We start from the raw sequence: 16765 nt of genomic DNA, 5'->3' as shown, positions 1-16765 counted from the left end.
GATTCCTCCTTCTCGTGGCAGTGGTGACAGGCTGCCATCGTTTCCCGTCCTATGCGACGCAGGTAGACGGCGAAACAACCATGTCCGGTGAATACCTGCGTCGCTCGGTAGGTGAGCCTACCAAAGCTCCTCTCCCGCCATCTTTTGAAGTACGGCAGGAGAGCCCTGGGGTCGCGCTCGCTAGCATGGGAGCTTAACTCCAAACGCCACTTTGCGAGCGCGAGACGCCAGGCCTGGCGTTCGAACACCTCGACCGTCTCTGGCTCCGGTGGCTTGCCCCGAACCAGGCGGGTAGGCCGCATGCGCGCATAGATTGACGCGCGTGCAGACCCCTGAAGTTCGAAGGGAATTTCCCCCGCCAGAGCCTGCGGCGCCATATAGGATGTGGTGCGGTATCCGCGGATGACCCTGATGGCCATCCACCTCTCAAGCCGGCACAGTAATTGCTTTATGCGCTGGCTTGCCATCGCGCCCGGGGCCCAGACAGGGGCCCCATACAGCAGCATGGACCGCCCCACTCCCATGTAAAGGCGGCGCACCCGATCCCCAGGCCCACCGATGTTGGTCAGGAGGCGGCCAAGTGCGGCCGCTGTCCTTTCCACACGGGGGACCAGGCGGTCGATAGAAGCGGCCAGTGCTACCGCTGTGGGGACCCCACCCACAAAGCGGCTAATTGTTCGAGGGCCCCCAACTGCGCGGTTTGCGCTTCGCTTTGGAGAACCTTGAACCATAAGGCAGGGAGCAAGGTGTGCTCCCCATCGCCCAAGAAGAAAGGTCTTGTGGAGGCGGGTGGTGTGGTCCCGCCCACTAAGACTAAGGAGAGGGTAGATGAGGCAGCTGTATCTGCCCCGCCAGTCCTCATTCCTGTCAGTATGGAGGTAGAGGCCAGCCCGGCTGTAACACCAAGACAGGCCTCATGGCGGGGTAGGGGGAGGGGGGACTTAAGTAGGCGCATTCACGCCTACCAAGTATTCCCTAATAGTACTGCAGGCCAACCTTAACAACTGCCGCCGGGCGCAGGACCAATGACTGGCAGAGTGGCAGGTTGGCATGGCGGTGGCCGCGGAGCCCTATCGAGTCCTTGACCATCCACATTGGTTCGGGGACGAGGCGGGCTCCGTGGCAATGTGGTGCCGAGTGGATCGTGGTATGCCCCCCTGTTCCGTGGTCGAACAGGGCAGGGGTATGATCTTGGTAAGATGGGGAAGGTTTTTGGTCGTTGGGTGCTACTGTGCACCAAGTAGTGGCTCCGCCGAATTCGAGAGGTATTTGGACCGGCCGGGTGCTATAATAGCTCCGCATTTAGCCGGTCCGGTGCTGGTTCTGGGCGATCTCAATGCCCGATTCACGAATTAGGGGAACCCCAAAACCGGCTTTCGCGGCGGAGCCCTAGAAATTTGGCTGGAGGGGCACGAATTACTGGTGTTGAACCGGGGGTCCGTTCCAACATGCGTGAGGTGGAACGGGTGGTCAATCGTGGATGTAACGTTGGCCACCCCGGCCGTTTTGCGCTGGATGTCTAATTAACGGTTGTGGGGAGGGGAAACCCTCTCCGTCCACTGCTACATCCTGACAGATGTGGCGGTGGTCCCGAAACCGCCATTCGACACGCCAATGAGGTCCGTTTGAGGGCGCCAATTGAGGGCCGTTATTATTGGTACTGCCTGGCCAAGGGCCAGGGGCGGGGGGAAGAGGGGGTCAAATGGATCCGGAGCAAGTTGCAAATGATTTGCGATGTGGCGATGCCCCGGATCCGGAATCGGCCCCAGAAAATGAGTGTGTGCTGGTAGTCGGGCGAGCTGACCGAGCTCCATAGGGAGGCCGGCCGTGCCCGACGCCAGTACACCGGTGCTCGTCGCCGCCATTTTCATGGTGGCGACCAGGAACCGATGGTCGCCGACCTGTACGAGCTGTACAGGTCGGCGGTGGAGACCCTCAAGCGAGGTATTGCCTTGGCCAAGGCCGTAGCCTGGGACGCTTTCCTATCAACTGTGACGAAGGATCCGTGGGGGCGCCCTTATAGGGTCATGCTTAATAAGCTTCGACCTTGGGCGCCCCCTATAACTGAGCAGCTAGACCTGGAGCTCTTGGGACGTGTCATCTCCACTTCATTCCTCCCTGATGATTCAGGGTGGGCGGAGACGACACGTCCACCGGCTCCGACCATTGAATGGTCGGAGGAGCTCCGGGTCAGCTATGGAGAGCTATCCGGGCGCTATCCGGGCGCTCCAGGACAAAAGCGCCAAAGCGCCTGGTCCAGATGGAGTACCTGGAAAAATTATGGGATTGGCCCTGGACGAGGTACTCGCCCCGGCGTATATGGAGGTGCTAAATGCCCACATGTCCCGGGGAACCTTCTCCAAGGTGTGGAAAAAGGCGAGTCTGGTCCTCCTCCGTAAGAAGGGTAATCCCGCGGAGTCTCCCTCTGCCTACCGGCCGGTGTGTCTGCTCGATGAGGCGGGTATGTTGTTCGAAAGAATAATTGCCGCCCGCCTCATTGGGCACCTGTCTCGGGGTGGTCCTGATCTCAGCGACGGCCAGTTTGGATTCCAGAGGGGGCGCTCTAGAATAAGTGCCCTTGAGCGTCTGCGCCTCCTCCGCAAGGGAGCTGTCGCTGCGGGCAGGGTGTTGATTGCGGTGTCGTTGGACATTTCTAACGCTTTCAACTCCTTGCCTTGGATAGTAAGGGCGCTCGAATATTTTGAGGAGCCCCTCTATCTCCGCGAGGTGATTCGGGGCTACCATTACGACAGGGAGGTCGAGTTCATTGTCCGGTCCGGTAATCGTATGAGGAGGGAGACATCCGGCGGAGGCCAGTAACTGGTCCGCCGGCCTGGGGGTCACCGAGGGGGAGCTCGGGATGGCCGTCGGGCGAATGGTGGCCAGGAATACTGCACCAGGGCCCGACGGCATCCCTGGGCGGGCGCTCGCTTTGGCGCTGCGCGTCCTGGGTCCCCGGCTCAGGCGGCTGTTCGACGGCTGCCTAGAGACGGGGCGGGTTCCGCTGGCCTGGAAGCAGGCCCGGATGGTCCTTACCCCGAAAAAGGGAAAGCCCGCGGATTCGCCCTCCGCGTATCGGCCGATTTGCCTCCTCGACGAGGCGGGCAAGCTCTTCGAGCGTGTGCTCGCTGCCCGCCTGTCGAGGGGCCTGTCCGACGGGAGTATGCAGTTGGCTGGCTGCCAATACGGTTTCCGCGAGGGCCGGTCGACGCTTGATGCGATCGACCACGTCCATGCCCTCGCGGACCGTGCGGTCTCCCGGAGTGGAGTGGCGTTGGCGATTAGTCTTGATGCCTATTGGAGCCTATCTTCGATGCCTGGTTGGACCGCCGACACGGGCAGCTCACCTACCGGCTCACGCAGGTGCTCACCGGTCATGGTTGTTTCGGTGAGTACCTGCACAAGGTGGGGGCGGAGGGATCGCCCGCGTGCCACCAGTGCGGCGCGGAGCTGGACTACGCGCAGCACTTGCTGGAGGAGTGCCCGGCCTTCTCGCGAGAGAGGCGGGCACTCTGCCTAGCTATTGGAGGGGACCCCTCGCTCCCGGCCGTCGTTCCGGCCATGGTCGAGAGCGAGAGGTTCTGGAACGCGGTGTCCTCCTTCTGCGAGACTACTGTCTCGTGGAAGGAGGATGACGAGCGGGATCGGGAGCGCACCGATCCCGCTCGCATAGAGAGGAGGAGGTTGAGGCGGCCCAGGCGACGGCGGCTAGCTGCCGCCCCTGCCGCAGAGAGGACTGGTCCTCCCCCCCGTAAACCCTCACCTCCTCCTGGCAGTCTGCCGCGTAGGGCGGCCCTGCACACGTAGCCGGCGAGCCCAAAGCTTGAGCTCGCCGGCTGCCAGAAGGGCCGCCGGACATGGGAGGCTAAAAGGGACAGGCGAGACCGCGGGCTGTGGCACCCGCGGTCAGGTGGGGAGGTAGTCACTCCCCACCGGAGATAGCGCTCCTCCCTTCGTTGGGGGAGGCGCGGGAGGACACCGGTAGCGTTCGTAAGAGATCCCGGTGCCCCTCCCCAATGCACCGTGGCCGGCCACCGTGAGGTTTTAGTGGGTATTCCCCTTGATATCAAATCAAGGGGCGAGTCCCACACTACCCCCTCCTTATGAGGGGGCGTGCGTAAACGCATTTTCTCACGTAAAAAAAAAAAAAAAATGAGGAGGGAGACGCACCGCGGGGTTTCACAGGGGTCGGTCCTCGGACCTCTACTGTGGGACCTAGCGTATGCCGTGGTGTTGCGGGCTGTTCTTCCCCCCGATACGGGTGTCATTTGCTATGCGGATGACAATCTGCTTTATGCGGAGGGGGACAACTGGTGGAGGACCAGGGCACTCGCGGAGAACGCCCTGGACTGCGTGGTTGGTCGGATCCGACAGATGGGGTTGGTGGTGGCGGTCGCGAAGACCGAGGCGATATGGGTATGTATGGGTCGCCTCGGAGCCGACTGTCGCCGCCACCCGAGAGTCATCTTCGGATCCGGGTCGGTGAAGCCTACGTCGACGTTGGGCCTAGTATGCGTTACTTGAGTCTGACGATCGACGGCCGCTGGCACTTAGAAGATCACTTTGACCTCCTTGCCCCACGAGTAGAGAAGACAGCGGCTGCTCTAGGGTAGCTGCTGCCGAATATGGGGGGGGGGGGATAAAACGTGAAGGTGTGTCGCCTCTACACGGGAGTTGTACGGTCTATATCCGTGTACGGAGTCCCCGTCTAGTTCCGCTCGCTCGGTGACGGGCGGCGCGGTCTCGCTCTTTTTGAGCGAGTACAGCACCGGATGCCCTTGCGGGCCTTCCGGGGTTACCGCATTGTTTCCGGGGAGGTCGCTGGCCTTCTAGCCGTGATCGTCCCACTTGACATGGTGGCGACGGAACAGGCGTGGCTGTATCATACAGCTTGCGTCGCCCGCCGATCGCCGAGGGTCGATCTCAGCAGCGAGGAGGCCGAGGAGGTCGAAGAAATTGAAGAAAGTGTCAGGTCCGAACGAACACTTTGGCCCGGTGGAAGCAGTGGTTGATTGTTGCTTCATCGGGACGTTCAATCGTCCGGGCCATCCTGCCCGTATTTGATACGTGGTTCAGTGTGCAGATCGGCTGACCTTCCGCCTCACGCAGGTGCTCACCGGTCATGGGTGTTTTGGTGAGAACCTGCATAGAATGAGGCGGGAGCCAACCGCGCAGTGTCACCACTGCGGCGAAGACGTGGATACGGCGCAACATACGCTCGAGGAGTGCCCGGCATGGGCAGAGCAGCGTCGTGTCCTCCGAACCCCAGTGGGAGGGTGGGATCTCTCGCTCGAGACTAAGGTCGACCACATGGTCTCGAGCGCTCGAGCTACGCTTCCCTCGGGGTGGTCCGGCGCCCGCTTATCCCTTCGGATTAAAGTGCCGGCCTCCCCAACAATTTGTCGCGGGAAAGGGGGGTGTGGCGGAGAGAGCCGAAGTGTGCCGGAACGCACCTCTGACGGCTCTCTTTTACTGGGAGTAGGCGTCATCCTGGCCCGTTCCGGGTGGGGCCCCTTTCGTAGGGGTCTTACGTCTTGGACGGGACACGAGGATGCCAGAGAGCTTCAAGTGGAGTCGGAGCAATCAGACTTCTAGAAATGAGAGCATCAAGGGCGACCTGAAAAGAGGGCTCACGCTCTGACTTAAAAAAAACTCGAACTTCGTTTTTAGCGACCCCGACTAGAACACCCTGATAGTCTTGTAAGTGGTATATGCACCGAGCGACGCTTTAGGCGAAAATATTGGGCAGCTCGCTCTGAGATAAATGAAGAGAACAAAGAGAGATGAATAAGAGCTCTTACCTGGAGAGATCTTCCACTAAAGGATTCCAAACGAAACTGAGCCGTTGCAAGAAGGACTACTCGATTGACGCAAACCGAATAGGAGGCGCTGGCAGAAGACGAGTTAGCCGTAGGAGAAGCAGTGAAGATAGAATCTCGATCGTGAGTAGCAGTCCCCTTCATGGCATCATGAAGCGTCGTGTGGTGTTTGGAGCTCCAAACGAGACAACGATGAACAGACGGGCAATCTGAAGTGTTATGTCCTAAATATAAGCAACACAGACAGATTTTCAACCTAGACGCTAGCAACTTTCATTCGACGGCAGGAAGTTTTTTGAATTTAGGACAATGCGTAAGAGTATGAGCGAGTTTACAATACGGGCACTGACGGTTGTACTTATCTTTTGTAGGATTCTCGGAAATCTTCACTGCCAAGATCGAACGAGGAGGCGATGACGCAGAGGAAGATGGTTAGCTGAAAGACTCCTTGCCCCTGGAAGAGGTAAGCGCTTCGAGCTTCTGACCGGCAGTTAAGCCGTGAATCCGATTCTTCAAACATTCTTCCAGGTGGGAGAACTTTGGAACTTCCGTGGGATTAGGCAAGGCAAGCTCCGAAGTCAGTCGAGTGGCGTTATCCAGCTTCTCGGTAAGATGGAAGATGAACTGTCACGTCTCGGATTCCAATTTGAAAATCCATCGTTCATTTCGTTCAAATGATGCCTGCTTTTCGTCCCACGCCTCTCTTAAACGACTCGCATCTGGACGGGATCCTGATCCTGATTGAGTCTACTCTCGCGATTACTATTTATTAGTATTTTAAATCTTCGGACTTACTACTTGCTGAGCTTGAACGATGGAATGTGCGTAGTGATAAGTATAAGCTTCCACGGTCTCGGTGCTGATGTTGGTGCTGATGCTACTGCTGATGTTGATACTGATGTTGATGCTAATGTTCATGCTTGAACAGAGCTACAACTCCGACTAACAATTACTCTGCGTACAGACAACTCGCAACTTGCAACTACGGTAATACCGACGACTGACGACTAACTTTAATTTTTTAACAATTCCGGACAACAACTATCCCGAGCTCTTGAATTGCGGGTGTATTTATATTATACCCCTAATTCCGAATGTAGGAGGAAAAAATCATACCACGTGATTATTAAAAATTCCATGGGTGGTGATTGATTTCTTCCCATGGCGTTAGCAATAACATCTTGGCCGAAATCATTCCTAGATGTTTAGGCTTCGCCTTATCGGAGTCGGGTGACTGATACCAACGATAGCCACTGTCGGCAGTTCCTTTGCTAGCGTTACGCTTAAATTCGGCGAACACGTGCAGGGTCTTATTAAACCTGGCCACCCACCGGTGGGTGATAACGAGTACCGAGAATCGTACGGGACATGTAGCTGGGACTTAACATCTAGGAGAACGGTTGTACTTTCGTGCTTTGATAGTGAATAAGCCGTGGCCGTACCGTGGCCGTATCAGGAACACATGGTATGGCAAGATGTCGCGGCGTTGCGAGAAACGAAAGTTTTAACGTTCACTTGCCGGGAAAATGATCGGAGAAACGCGAACAAATATGTAAGCTGATGTTTCGCTATTCGCGATCTAATTGTCCACCGCTTGCTTAAAAATAGAGACTGTACAACTAAAATCTAGAGATACTAAACGCTTATTTTAAGAATAATGTAACGGACACGAAACGTGTGGTAACGAGTCTTTGTTTCGATTCCTAGGTGCGAGATTAAAGAAAAGAACTTAACACGGCGATCGTTAGAATCACCGTATCGGCTATAGCCGAGCGATACTATCGATGCTTTAGAACAGCTGGGCATGAGGTCATCGCAACCGTCGTTTCGCACTAGTCTTCGGTTAAGAAACGGCACCTTATAAAATACACGACACGTGTATACGTAATAAAAAACCACGGTTTCACTCCCGCACAATCGTCACTGTAGCGCGGAGAAAGAAAAGTGCAGCAGAAACACCGTGTTAAGTAGTATAGCTAGGTCGGTTCTAACTAACGAGCTCCGAGGGGGGAGCGGGGGAGGGGGTAACCGAGGGCGTGGGGGCGAGGGGTGGGCACGAGTGGGGGGGGGGTAATTATTACCTAGGGTCGGTAAGGTAGGATGTTGTTACGTATGCACACCCGATCTTTTCGAAGCTCGCGTTCATTTCTTTTATCTTTCCCTTGTAATGTGGAGTCTGGTCTTACCGAAGTGCACCCTGCAGATGTACCATACTTTTCTCAGAATCATCTTATAACTCGCGTTGCGTGGGTAACCCTTTATCTAAACATTCCTTAAAGCCCCACAGATGTTCACCTCTGAGTAACGAAAATCTCAACCGCCAAATTTCCATATATGGGAATCACTGACGTATCTACACCAATATCTAGGGGTATATAAACCCATGATTTTCGTTACTCGGGGGATTAGTACGAAAGAGTTATTTGGTAAAGTCACGTCGATCGTCTTCAGAGTTGCGCTTCAGTGAGATAGGGCTTCAGATCCCTTTCGATCAACATTAACCATATAGATCCGCGAGGACGGTACAAAATCTATTACGGCATAGAAGCATTCTCGACTCCCGCATCGCCAGTGCATTAACACCGTGCAACAATTAGGTATTTAAATTCATACACTAACCGCGACAACACGACACTGTACAATTGTATTATTAGAATTATTCAGTTTTGAATATATAATCATTTGTTAACCTTAAAAAGTCTGTTAAAGCATTATTAAACCTTCCCCATTGCAATAAGCAATCCCAACCAGTGTAACGACCCCACAACATAATAACTTTACCGATCGAGTTATTATTTGTTTAGAATTAATAGTTGCGAGGCTTTATCCACGACGCGTATTATATTCCAACGATACGATTCAATCCTTACCTAACCTTCCCAACGGTTACCCTTTACCGGGAGATACCAATTCCCAGCAGCTATCTGACTTCGCGTCACTTGCAGGGCTCACACGCGCGTCGCTATCGCCCTGGCTCGCAACAATGTAATTATTACCTACGGTCGTTAAGATAGTAGAGACACCACCGGTTGGTAATTATCAGTGATCGGTAAAAAAGAAAAACGCAAATTTTACATGTAACGAAATAAGCGCGTAAGGGTGGGGAAACCGTCCTCTTCGCGTGCAGGAGTGGGGGTGCTTTTTCGGGCCCCGCGGGTTCCCTCTCTCTCTCTTTCTCGCCCCCAAGTATTTTCTTCCTCACACTCATGCCCCGTGCAACATATAATATTACATTACAATCTTTGACGCAGCCATCGGTAGGAACGTCTCGCGATGATGACCTCGCGTAGAAGATCCAAAAACGCAAAGTTTGCAAATTACAATCCGGCAGCAAATCTTTTATTTGCGCGATACAATTTCTCAAGGACTAGATATTAAAGAAACGGTAGAGGTGACATCATGCGTTGGCGATGAGAATATTGGTGATAAGGGAGGTGGGCATTGATTTTCACAAACATATGTTCGCGAATATTCTTTTTCTTCTATAAAAATATGAAAATAAAAAAATGATAAATATAAAACTGTAATAAATATGATTAATATAAAAATACATTAAAAAAAACTATATAAAAAATGATATAAAAAGAGTTATACAAAAAAAAAACTATAAATGGACCACTTTGCATTAAAACGGGGACAAATTCGTTGATATAATATAAAATATGAAATAAAAATAGTGTTCGTTCGATAGCGTCCCGCGGTCTTTCCCGGGATTAGCTTACGAACGGGAGAAGAAAAATAAGCTGCCCGAATCGTGGTTTTACCAAAGCAGTTTTTATTGCTTCTGTGGTGAAACGATAATATAATTATTGTACTATAAAATTATGTCTTAGTTTAAGAACTTGAAAATAAAGAGATAATAGAAGATGAAGAACAGAAAATAAGATTTCGATTGATTCGTTACGATTGACTCGATAAGATCGATCGTCCAAAAATCACGGTAACGCATGATTTGAATTCGGTTCGCGCTTTGTATATATTATCGTTCTCGTGGTCGCCTGCCGCCTCTCCGACCCCTCTCGCCATGCCTTGTACGGCCAGCGAAACGATCGAAAGCAAGAGAGCACCAGGAGAGCACGGAGAACGTAGTATACGCGTCTAAATTCAGTTGTGATATAGTTTAGTTCGAAGCCGCAGTTCACGTTCGAACAAATACGGTATACGAAAACATCTGACTAGAGTCAATTTTTTACTAAATAGTGAAGTGTAAGTAGCGGTACAAGTGCGACATACAATACATGCATAAGTGCATCGCGCGAACATAACCTACAAAAGGTTACAACTAGTGTCAACTACACGAGCGAAGGTAAGTAACAAGATATTAACTAAAAAGTAAAGCAGCGCAATGAATAAGTTGTTACGAGCCAGGGCGATAGCGACGCGCGTGTAAGCCCAGCGAGTGGGATAGATTTGAGAATTGAACCAATACGATTAATTATTGTGTATCAATGGTGCCGAAGGCTGAGGATAGGTTAGACAATGCAGACGACTCTGACGTGAAGTCAGATAGTTGCAGGAATTGGTATCTCCCAGTAAAGGGTATCCGTAGGTTAGGGTGTTTGGTTGTTGGTTATTGGAGACAAATGCAGACGCCTCGGACGTTAAGTCAGATAGCTGCAGGAATCGGTATCTCCTAGTTAAGGGTAACCGTAGGGTAAGGTTCCAATTGTGAAGTTGTTGGAAAAGTGCAGCGACTCTGGCGCGAAGTCAGATAGCTAGCAGGAGTCAGTATCTCCCAGTAAAGGGTAACCGCAGGATAGGTTATATATTATCGGGGGGGGGGGGGGGGGGTGAATTAGGGAATTCGGGTTGAATTCACTGAGCTTAAATCGTATCGTTGATGAATACTACGCGTCGCGGATAAAGCCTCGCAACTTATTAATTTAATTGAATAATAACTCGAGCGGCAAAGTTATTATGTTGTGTGATCGTTACACAGGCTAGGATTGCTTGTTATATCGTAAAGGTTTAGTAATTGACTTAAGAAGCTTTGAATTTACACAAAAGAATATATATATTCAGAATAACTATACTAAGTTACAAATGTGTAGGGTTGTGTTGTCACGGTCGTGTGTAGTAAACGTTGAATTTAATTACCTAATTGTTGCACGGTGTTAACGCACTGGCAATGCGGGGGTCGAGTGTGATTCTAAATGCCATAATAGATGAAAACCGTCTTCGCGGATCTATAAGGTTAACTTGATCGAAAGGGAAACTGAAGCCCGATCTCACTAAAGCACATTCTGCAACGATGGACGTGATGTGACTCTATGTAACTCTATCGTTCTAATCCCCCGAACAACGAAAATCGTGGGTTTATATACCCCTAAATGTTGGTGGGGATCCGTCGGTGATTTCCATATTTGGAAATCTGACGGTTAGGATTTTCGTGGCTCTGAGGTGAGCAGCTGCGTTCTCTGGGAAAGGGTAGATAAGAAGTCTTCCCACGCAACGCAAGTCGAAGATGATGTTAAGAGTATGCAGCTGCAGGATGCACTCCAGGGAGACCGAGCTTTAAATTCCAGGAGGGTAGATAAAATAAAATTGATGAACGCGAGCTTCGGAAACAAACAGCGAGTTTCTGTATACGTAACAAAGTATTAGGAAACACTAATATTAAACGCAAAGAGAATATAAGTAAGAGAAACAAAAGAAAATAAGTACATTCGCAGAATAGAAGTAGATGAATATATACATATAATACAAAATTTGTAAACAAACGGCGATGTACCGCCCGCCGTGAGGTACGTAATTATTGAAATGAAATGAAATGAAAATGAAATGAAAATGAAATAAAATGAAAAATACAAATAAAATAAAAAACTATACGATATGAACGGGTTGCCCCCGTCTTAAAGCAAAATGGTCCATCGGCGTGAACACGAAGTGGCGCGCGATGCAGACGAGGCACCGCGCCGCAGGTGCACACGTGTAGAGTTGCCTTCTGCATCGTGCGCAATTTTGAAAATTAACGAATCGCAACCGCGGGATCGGCAGTCCGTCTGGAACGATGGGTGGAGCACGCTCTCCTGAAGCGGGAGCTCCAGCCAACATTCGGCGCATATCCGGCGGCGGAAGGGGTCGTCCGCCTCTGGGACGACGAACGCTGCTCGGATCTCTCGCATGAACCCCAGCGAAAGTAGGTATCTATATGTTTCGGAGTCGAATCGAAGTCGAATTCCTCGACGTTCTCCGTAATGTTGTTGCATAACATGTTGTTGTACACTGGCATTTCTATAAGAAAAAAAGAAATGATATTTTTAATATTTCTATAACACATGTCACTGATCACTGCTGTGTATGTATTTTTCACTTACTTTCGTTCACGAATACTTTAGACTTGTCCGTAGTACTGTCAGAATGCCTTTGAAAACGTTACAGCGAAAGATCCAATCCAGCGAGAAACAAAAACTGTTGAGTATGCATCAGCATTTGTCGGAGGAGGCTAACAAACATTACACCAGATGAGAATATGATATGGAGGGGAAATGCGCTGGAAAGAAAGACACATATATCCAAGTTTTTTTTTTATTGATAACAATTCATTCATCTAAACCTAATGCTAACAATTCAGAGTCAATTTCCAAAAAATAGATACATTTTTTATTTCTGACATTTCAGCCACCAGTTGTATAATTTAAATACATTTTGTAAAGCGCAATTCGTTACATGGTTTATGCATCGCATGGTATTAGAAACATCAAGATTTTTCAAACAAGTAATATCTTTGTAATCAGTGTCCATGGTCTCAATAGTTATATTCGCATTTCTATCAAGTAAATTTTTCAACCAGTCACGTTTTTGACTTCCCTTGTCATATGCGATAGGCCATGCATCGTCATCGACTATTGCCGTTGTAATCAGTGGTTTCGCCATACTGTATGGAACGAAGCCATCTTCCCACGACGGTCTATGATGATTTGTCGTCACCCAAGAAGCACGAGATTCATCGGCTGCCGATAGGAAATTCCATGGATACGGGCTTTTGAAAATGTAATGGGTGAGAACGGTTCCTTTTCTCAACACCGCCACTTCCTTTACGATAAACCTGGTTCTGTCGGTGAACCCTTGTATGTCAACAAACGTTGGTACCATCGTAACGATATCTTTAAAACTACGCCACAATGCGAGGTGTTCATCTCTTACATATTACAAATATTGCTGATGCTGCAGTTTATGTGATTTTGCGCACAACGTTGGACAATGGACAGTATTCGATGACGCGATCATGCAAAATAAGACAGTACGTGGTAGAGTTTTCTGGCACGTTTTCTTTGCAATCAAATTCTATTCGCACATCTACGGTGGCGCTCTTGATTGATTCGTTCTGTCGCGAGCAATCGCTGACTACAAACGGCCCATGCAACAAAAAGTTGTCCGTGTTATAAAGCGTTTCGTAACAGTCGTATCCGTAATAAGCTTTACGAAAACGTGCATACATATCAAAAAGAATAGCATATCTGTTTCTATCAAAATCAAGATTCAAGTCATCGTATGGATAAAAGTTAGAGTTTAGATAAAGTTTTACGTTGGTCAATTTACATGCATCGAAGTTGCTCGCATCTTCAGATATGATATTCTTTCGACCAGTCTGCAGTGCAAAAATGACGTATCGCGGTTTCTCCAGCTGAGTCGCAGTTTTAACGGCCCACGAATGTTTTGTCGTACTTTGCAACAAAGGGTACTCGTACAGGTCCCACGAACGAAAACTCATGCTTAGGCATTGCCCGGTTTCCAAAATTCGCAACAACGATAGTTTATTCGTATCATTCAGTACGACGTGAGGCATTCGCCACTGCATCTTTAATAGTTCAACCACCGATTCCAGCGTGGAATCTCCAACGATGCAATTATTATCACTGCGCGCGCGTATAAGAATGAGTTCGTGACAAGCGTTGATTATATAATAAATGCCACAGCTTTCATCGACATCAAGGGAGCTTACGACAACGTGAATTTCGAAATACTTCTTAAAATCCTGGAAAACAAGGGATTCCCAAATAGAATACATAACTGGATTAAGGTATGGCTGCACAATAGAATGGTTAAAATAAAATCAATGCAAGACATAAAAAATACAATACCTTAGAGAATAGGAGTTCGACAAGGATCGATATTAACCCCTATTCTTTTTAATTTATATATTACAGGAGTAAACGAAGCAGTTAAGATAGAAGAGGTAAAATTCGTAAAATACGCTGACGACATAGCAATCGTAACACAAGGGAAAAATTTAGAACAAACCACGATTACAATCGAAGAAGGAATTTCGCAGTTAGGAGATTTCCTGAGGGACAGAGAACTCGAGGTATCTATCGAAAAGACAAAAACGTTGTTCTTTGGATTACAAACACCACAGACCAACATCACGGTAAGACTGAACGAACAGCTAGCTCCGATAGAAGTAGTTCATTCGGCTAAATTTCTAGGTATAGGTATCGACGACCGACCAAATTTCAATTCACATTATCAGGAACTCATGAAAAAAGTAAAAAAAGACTAAGCATAGTGAATTACCTTTGCCACGGTAACAAAGGGATAAAACAAAACCAAGGGTTAACGATAGCCAGGGCATTAATCACATCGGTGATGGAATACGGAGCTGCGATATACATGAATTCAACAAAACAGCAACACATGCAGGAGGAACTCAGGAAATTAGAATCGAAAGCGATAAGAACAGCGATGGGCTACAGGATGTCCACCCCGTTGAATGTCATGTACCCAGAGGCAGGATGGATACGTCACAAAGACAGAGCTTTATTTTTGGCGTGTAAATACTGGATTGGACAATTAGAAAAAGGTACAAATCAAAATCCGACTTTAACATTATTCGAAAAAATACATAACAGGACAAAATTCACGCAGGAAGGGATTAGAAAAGGCAACGTTAACATAGCGAATAATCTATCGGAGGAGGCATTCAAAAAGATGTATCGCTTCAAAGACATGATCTACGAGAGAGACTACGACACAAGAAAGGATCGAATACTGGAAATGGTTTTTTAACATAGAACAACGAGATACAAAAGACAAAGGATTAATCCTGGATACAACGACAGGTAGACTAATCGAAGATAAACATATTCCAATCGAAAGAACGGTAGATTACTTTGAATTCGTCCACGACATAAAAATGAAACAGCTGTCTATTTCACAGATGGGAGCAAGATACCCGAACATACGTCAAACGGTATAGGAATAATAACGATGAACAACGAATCGGTAAAGATCGAAGGGAAAACGATAAGTAACAAATTTACAATATTTACAACCGAACTAATAGGAATAAACATAGGGTTGAGAAAATTCCTGAACAACGAACAAAGAGCAAACTGCCTCGTCCTGACAGATTCAATGTCGGCGATAGAAGCATTGAGAAACGTGGATACCAATTACAGAGAATCAAGAGACAACCCATAGATCGTCGAAACATGGAAACTGGGAAAGGAGGATAGAACAGGTAAAATAATAATAGGCTGGATACCAGGTTACACAGAGTTAATCGGAAACAAAATGGCTGACGATGAAGCAAAAAAACAGACGTTGAAAATTTCAGACAGAAGTTACAAAGTACCAGCGAGGGAAATCGTCACGGAGCTCAGACACAATTTTTGGAACAAATTCAAGGAAAAGATGGTCGACATAGGAAGGGAGAAGGGAATCCTCTTCATGAATGAAATAGGCTTAGAAGACGGAAGAACCAAATACAGGCCTTGGTTTCAAAAATTCAAAAACGACCTGAGTAGAGAAACAATCAGAACCATCTCTAGAATCAGGTGCAATCATTATAACCTAAAGGCTTCCCTGGCAAGAAAGAATATAATCGACGACCCTATGTGTAACTGCGGTCAGGAAGAGGAAGACATCGATCACGTCCTACTTGACTGTGGACTGTACAATATGGAAAGGGAATTGATCTGGGACAAACCAGGACCAGATATAGACCTGGTTGGAAAATCAACGTTAGGGTTGATAAGACTGAACAAACGGAGAATGCATACGACTATAGATAAATTCCTTAAGACGATAGGGAAGAAACTGTGACTTAAAAGACTGAGTAAAAGTAAAGAAAAACGACTGATGAAAACCAAACTTTAGGTGCAATAAAAAGCAACTTATATATCGTGATACTAGCAAATAACGAGATAGATTTAAATAAACTAAACGAGTAGTACCTTCGAGATATTAACTCAAAAATTAGTCATAAAAATATGTAAGAAAGAGTGCGTAAGACAAGCCCGAAAAGAACATACTTTTGGACGGCCGCGATAATCAGAGTCAGTCCTCTTTGATGATGGGTGCACGTGGATGGAGTGACTCCGATAGGATAAGCCCACCACGGAGTAGGGCAGAGGGGAATAGAAATTCCTCGATGGCTTGAGATCGGGCGGCAGAAATCGTTTGGCATTCGAAGAGAACGGTTACTTGAGAAATTAGAAGCGAGAATGAATCCTGCCGGAGTCAACTCGTCAGATCACTCGGCAGCCCGACACCCGCGAAAGAAGCGAGGCACCGCCGAGGTGCGCGAGTCATATTTATTGTTTGTTTTATTTTTCATATATTTAACATATAGTTTTTATATTATATTGATATCGTTACTAAGTAGAATTGCCAAATGTATTGCAAAATGTAAGATTTAGATTACAAAAATAGATTTAAGATATTACAGTGAGGAAAATAATATATATTTTTGATAAAAAGCTATATATACAATGATATATGAGTACAAACAGAACATAAAACACATATCAGTCTGAGTTAATACACACGTTTGACTTACAGAATTCTTTTAAACAACCTAAAACATGTTTCTTACTAGAATAAGAAATAAAAGAAAATTCCTATGAGCCCAATTTAGAGATAAGCGTGCGTAAATAAGTATAAGAAAGTCTAATATAGATGTTATCATGATTCCTATTTTGTGTAACTCGGAAGCGAAGCGT

The 16765-nt window shown here is 48.0% G+C and overlaps 2 protein-coding genes across 2 annotated transcripts in view; both read left to right on the top strand.

Annotated features, from left to right (window-relative positions):
• The window catches only part of LOC128888866 (uncharacterized), a 125041-nt gene extending 121204 nt beyond the window's left edge, over positions 1 to 3837 (top strand). Inside the window, exon 3 of the mRNA XM_054146031.1 lies at positions 3406 to 3837. Coding sequence (XP_054002006.1) covers positions 3406 to 3807 — 402 coding nt within the window. The 3' untranslated portion in view covers positions 3808 to 3837. The remainder of the gene's footprint in view (positions 1 to 3405) is intronic.
• LOC128888566 (SID1 transmembrane family member 2-like) overlaps positions 1 to 16765 on the top strand; it is a 139443-nt gene that overhangs the window by 32592 nt on the left and 90086 nt on the right. The window lies entirely within an intron of this gene.

Source organism: Hylaeus anthracinus, unplaced genomic scaffold (genome assembly GCF_026225885.1).
Source record: "Hylaeus anthracinus isolate JK02 unplaced genomic scaffold, UHH_iyHylAnth1.0_haploid 11994, whole genome shotgun sequence".
Lineage (NCBI taxonomy): Eukaryota > Metazoa > Arthropoda > Insecta > Hymenoptera > Colletidae > Hylaeus > Hylaeus anthracinus.
This window is presented reverse-complemented; position numbering and strand designations above follow the sequence as displayed.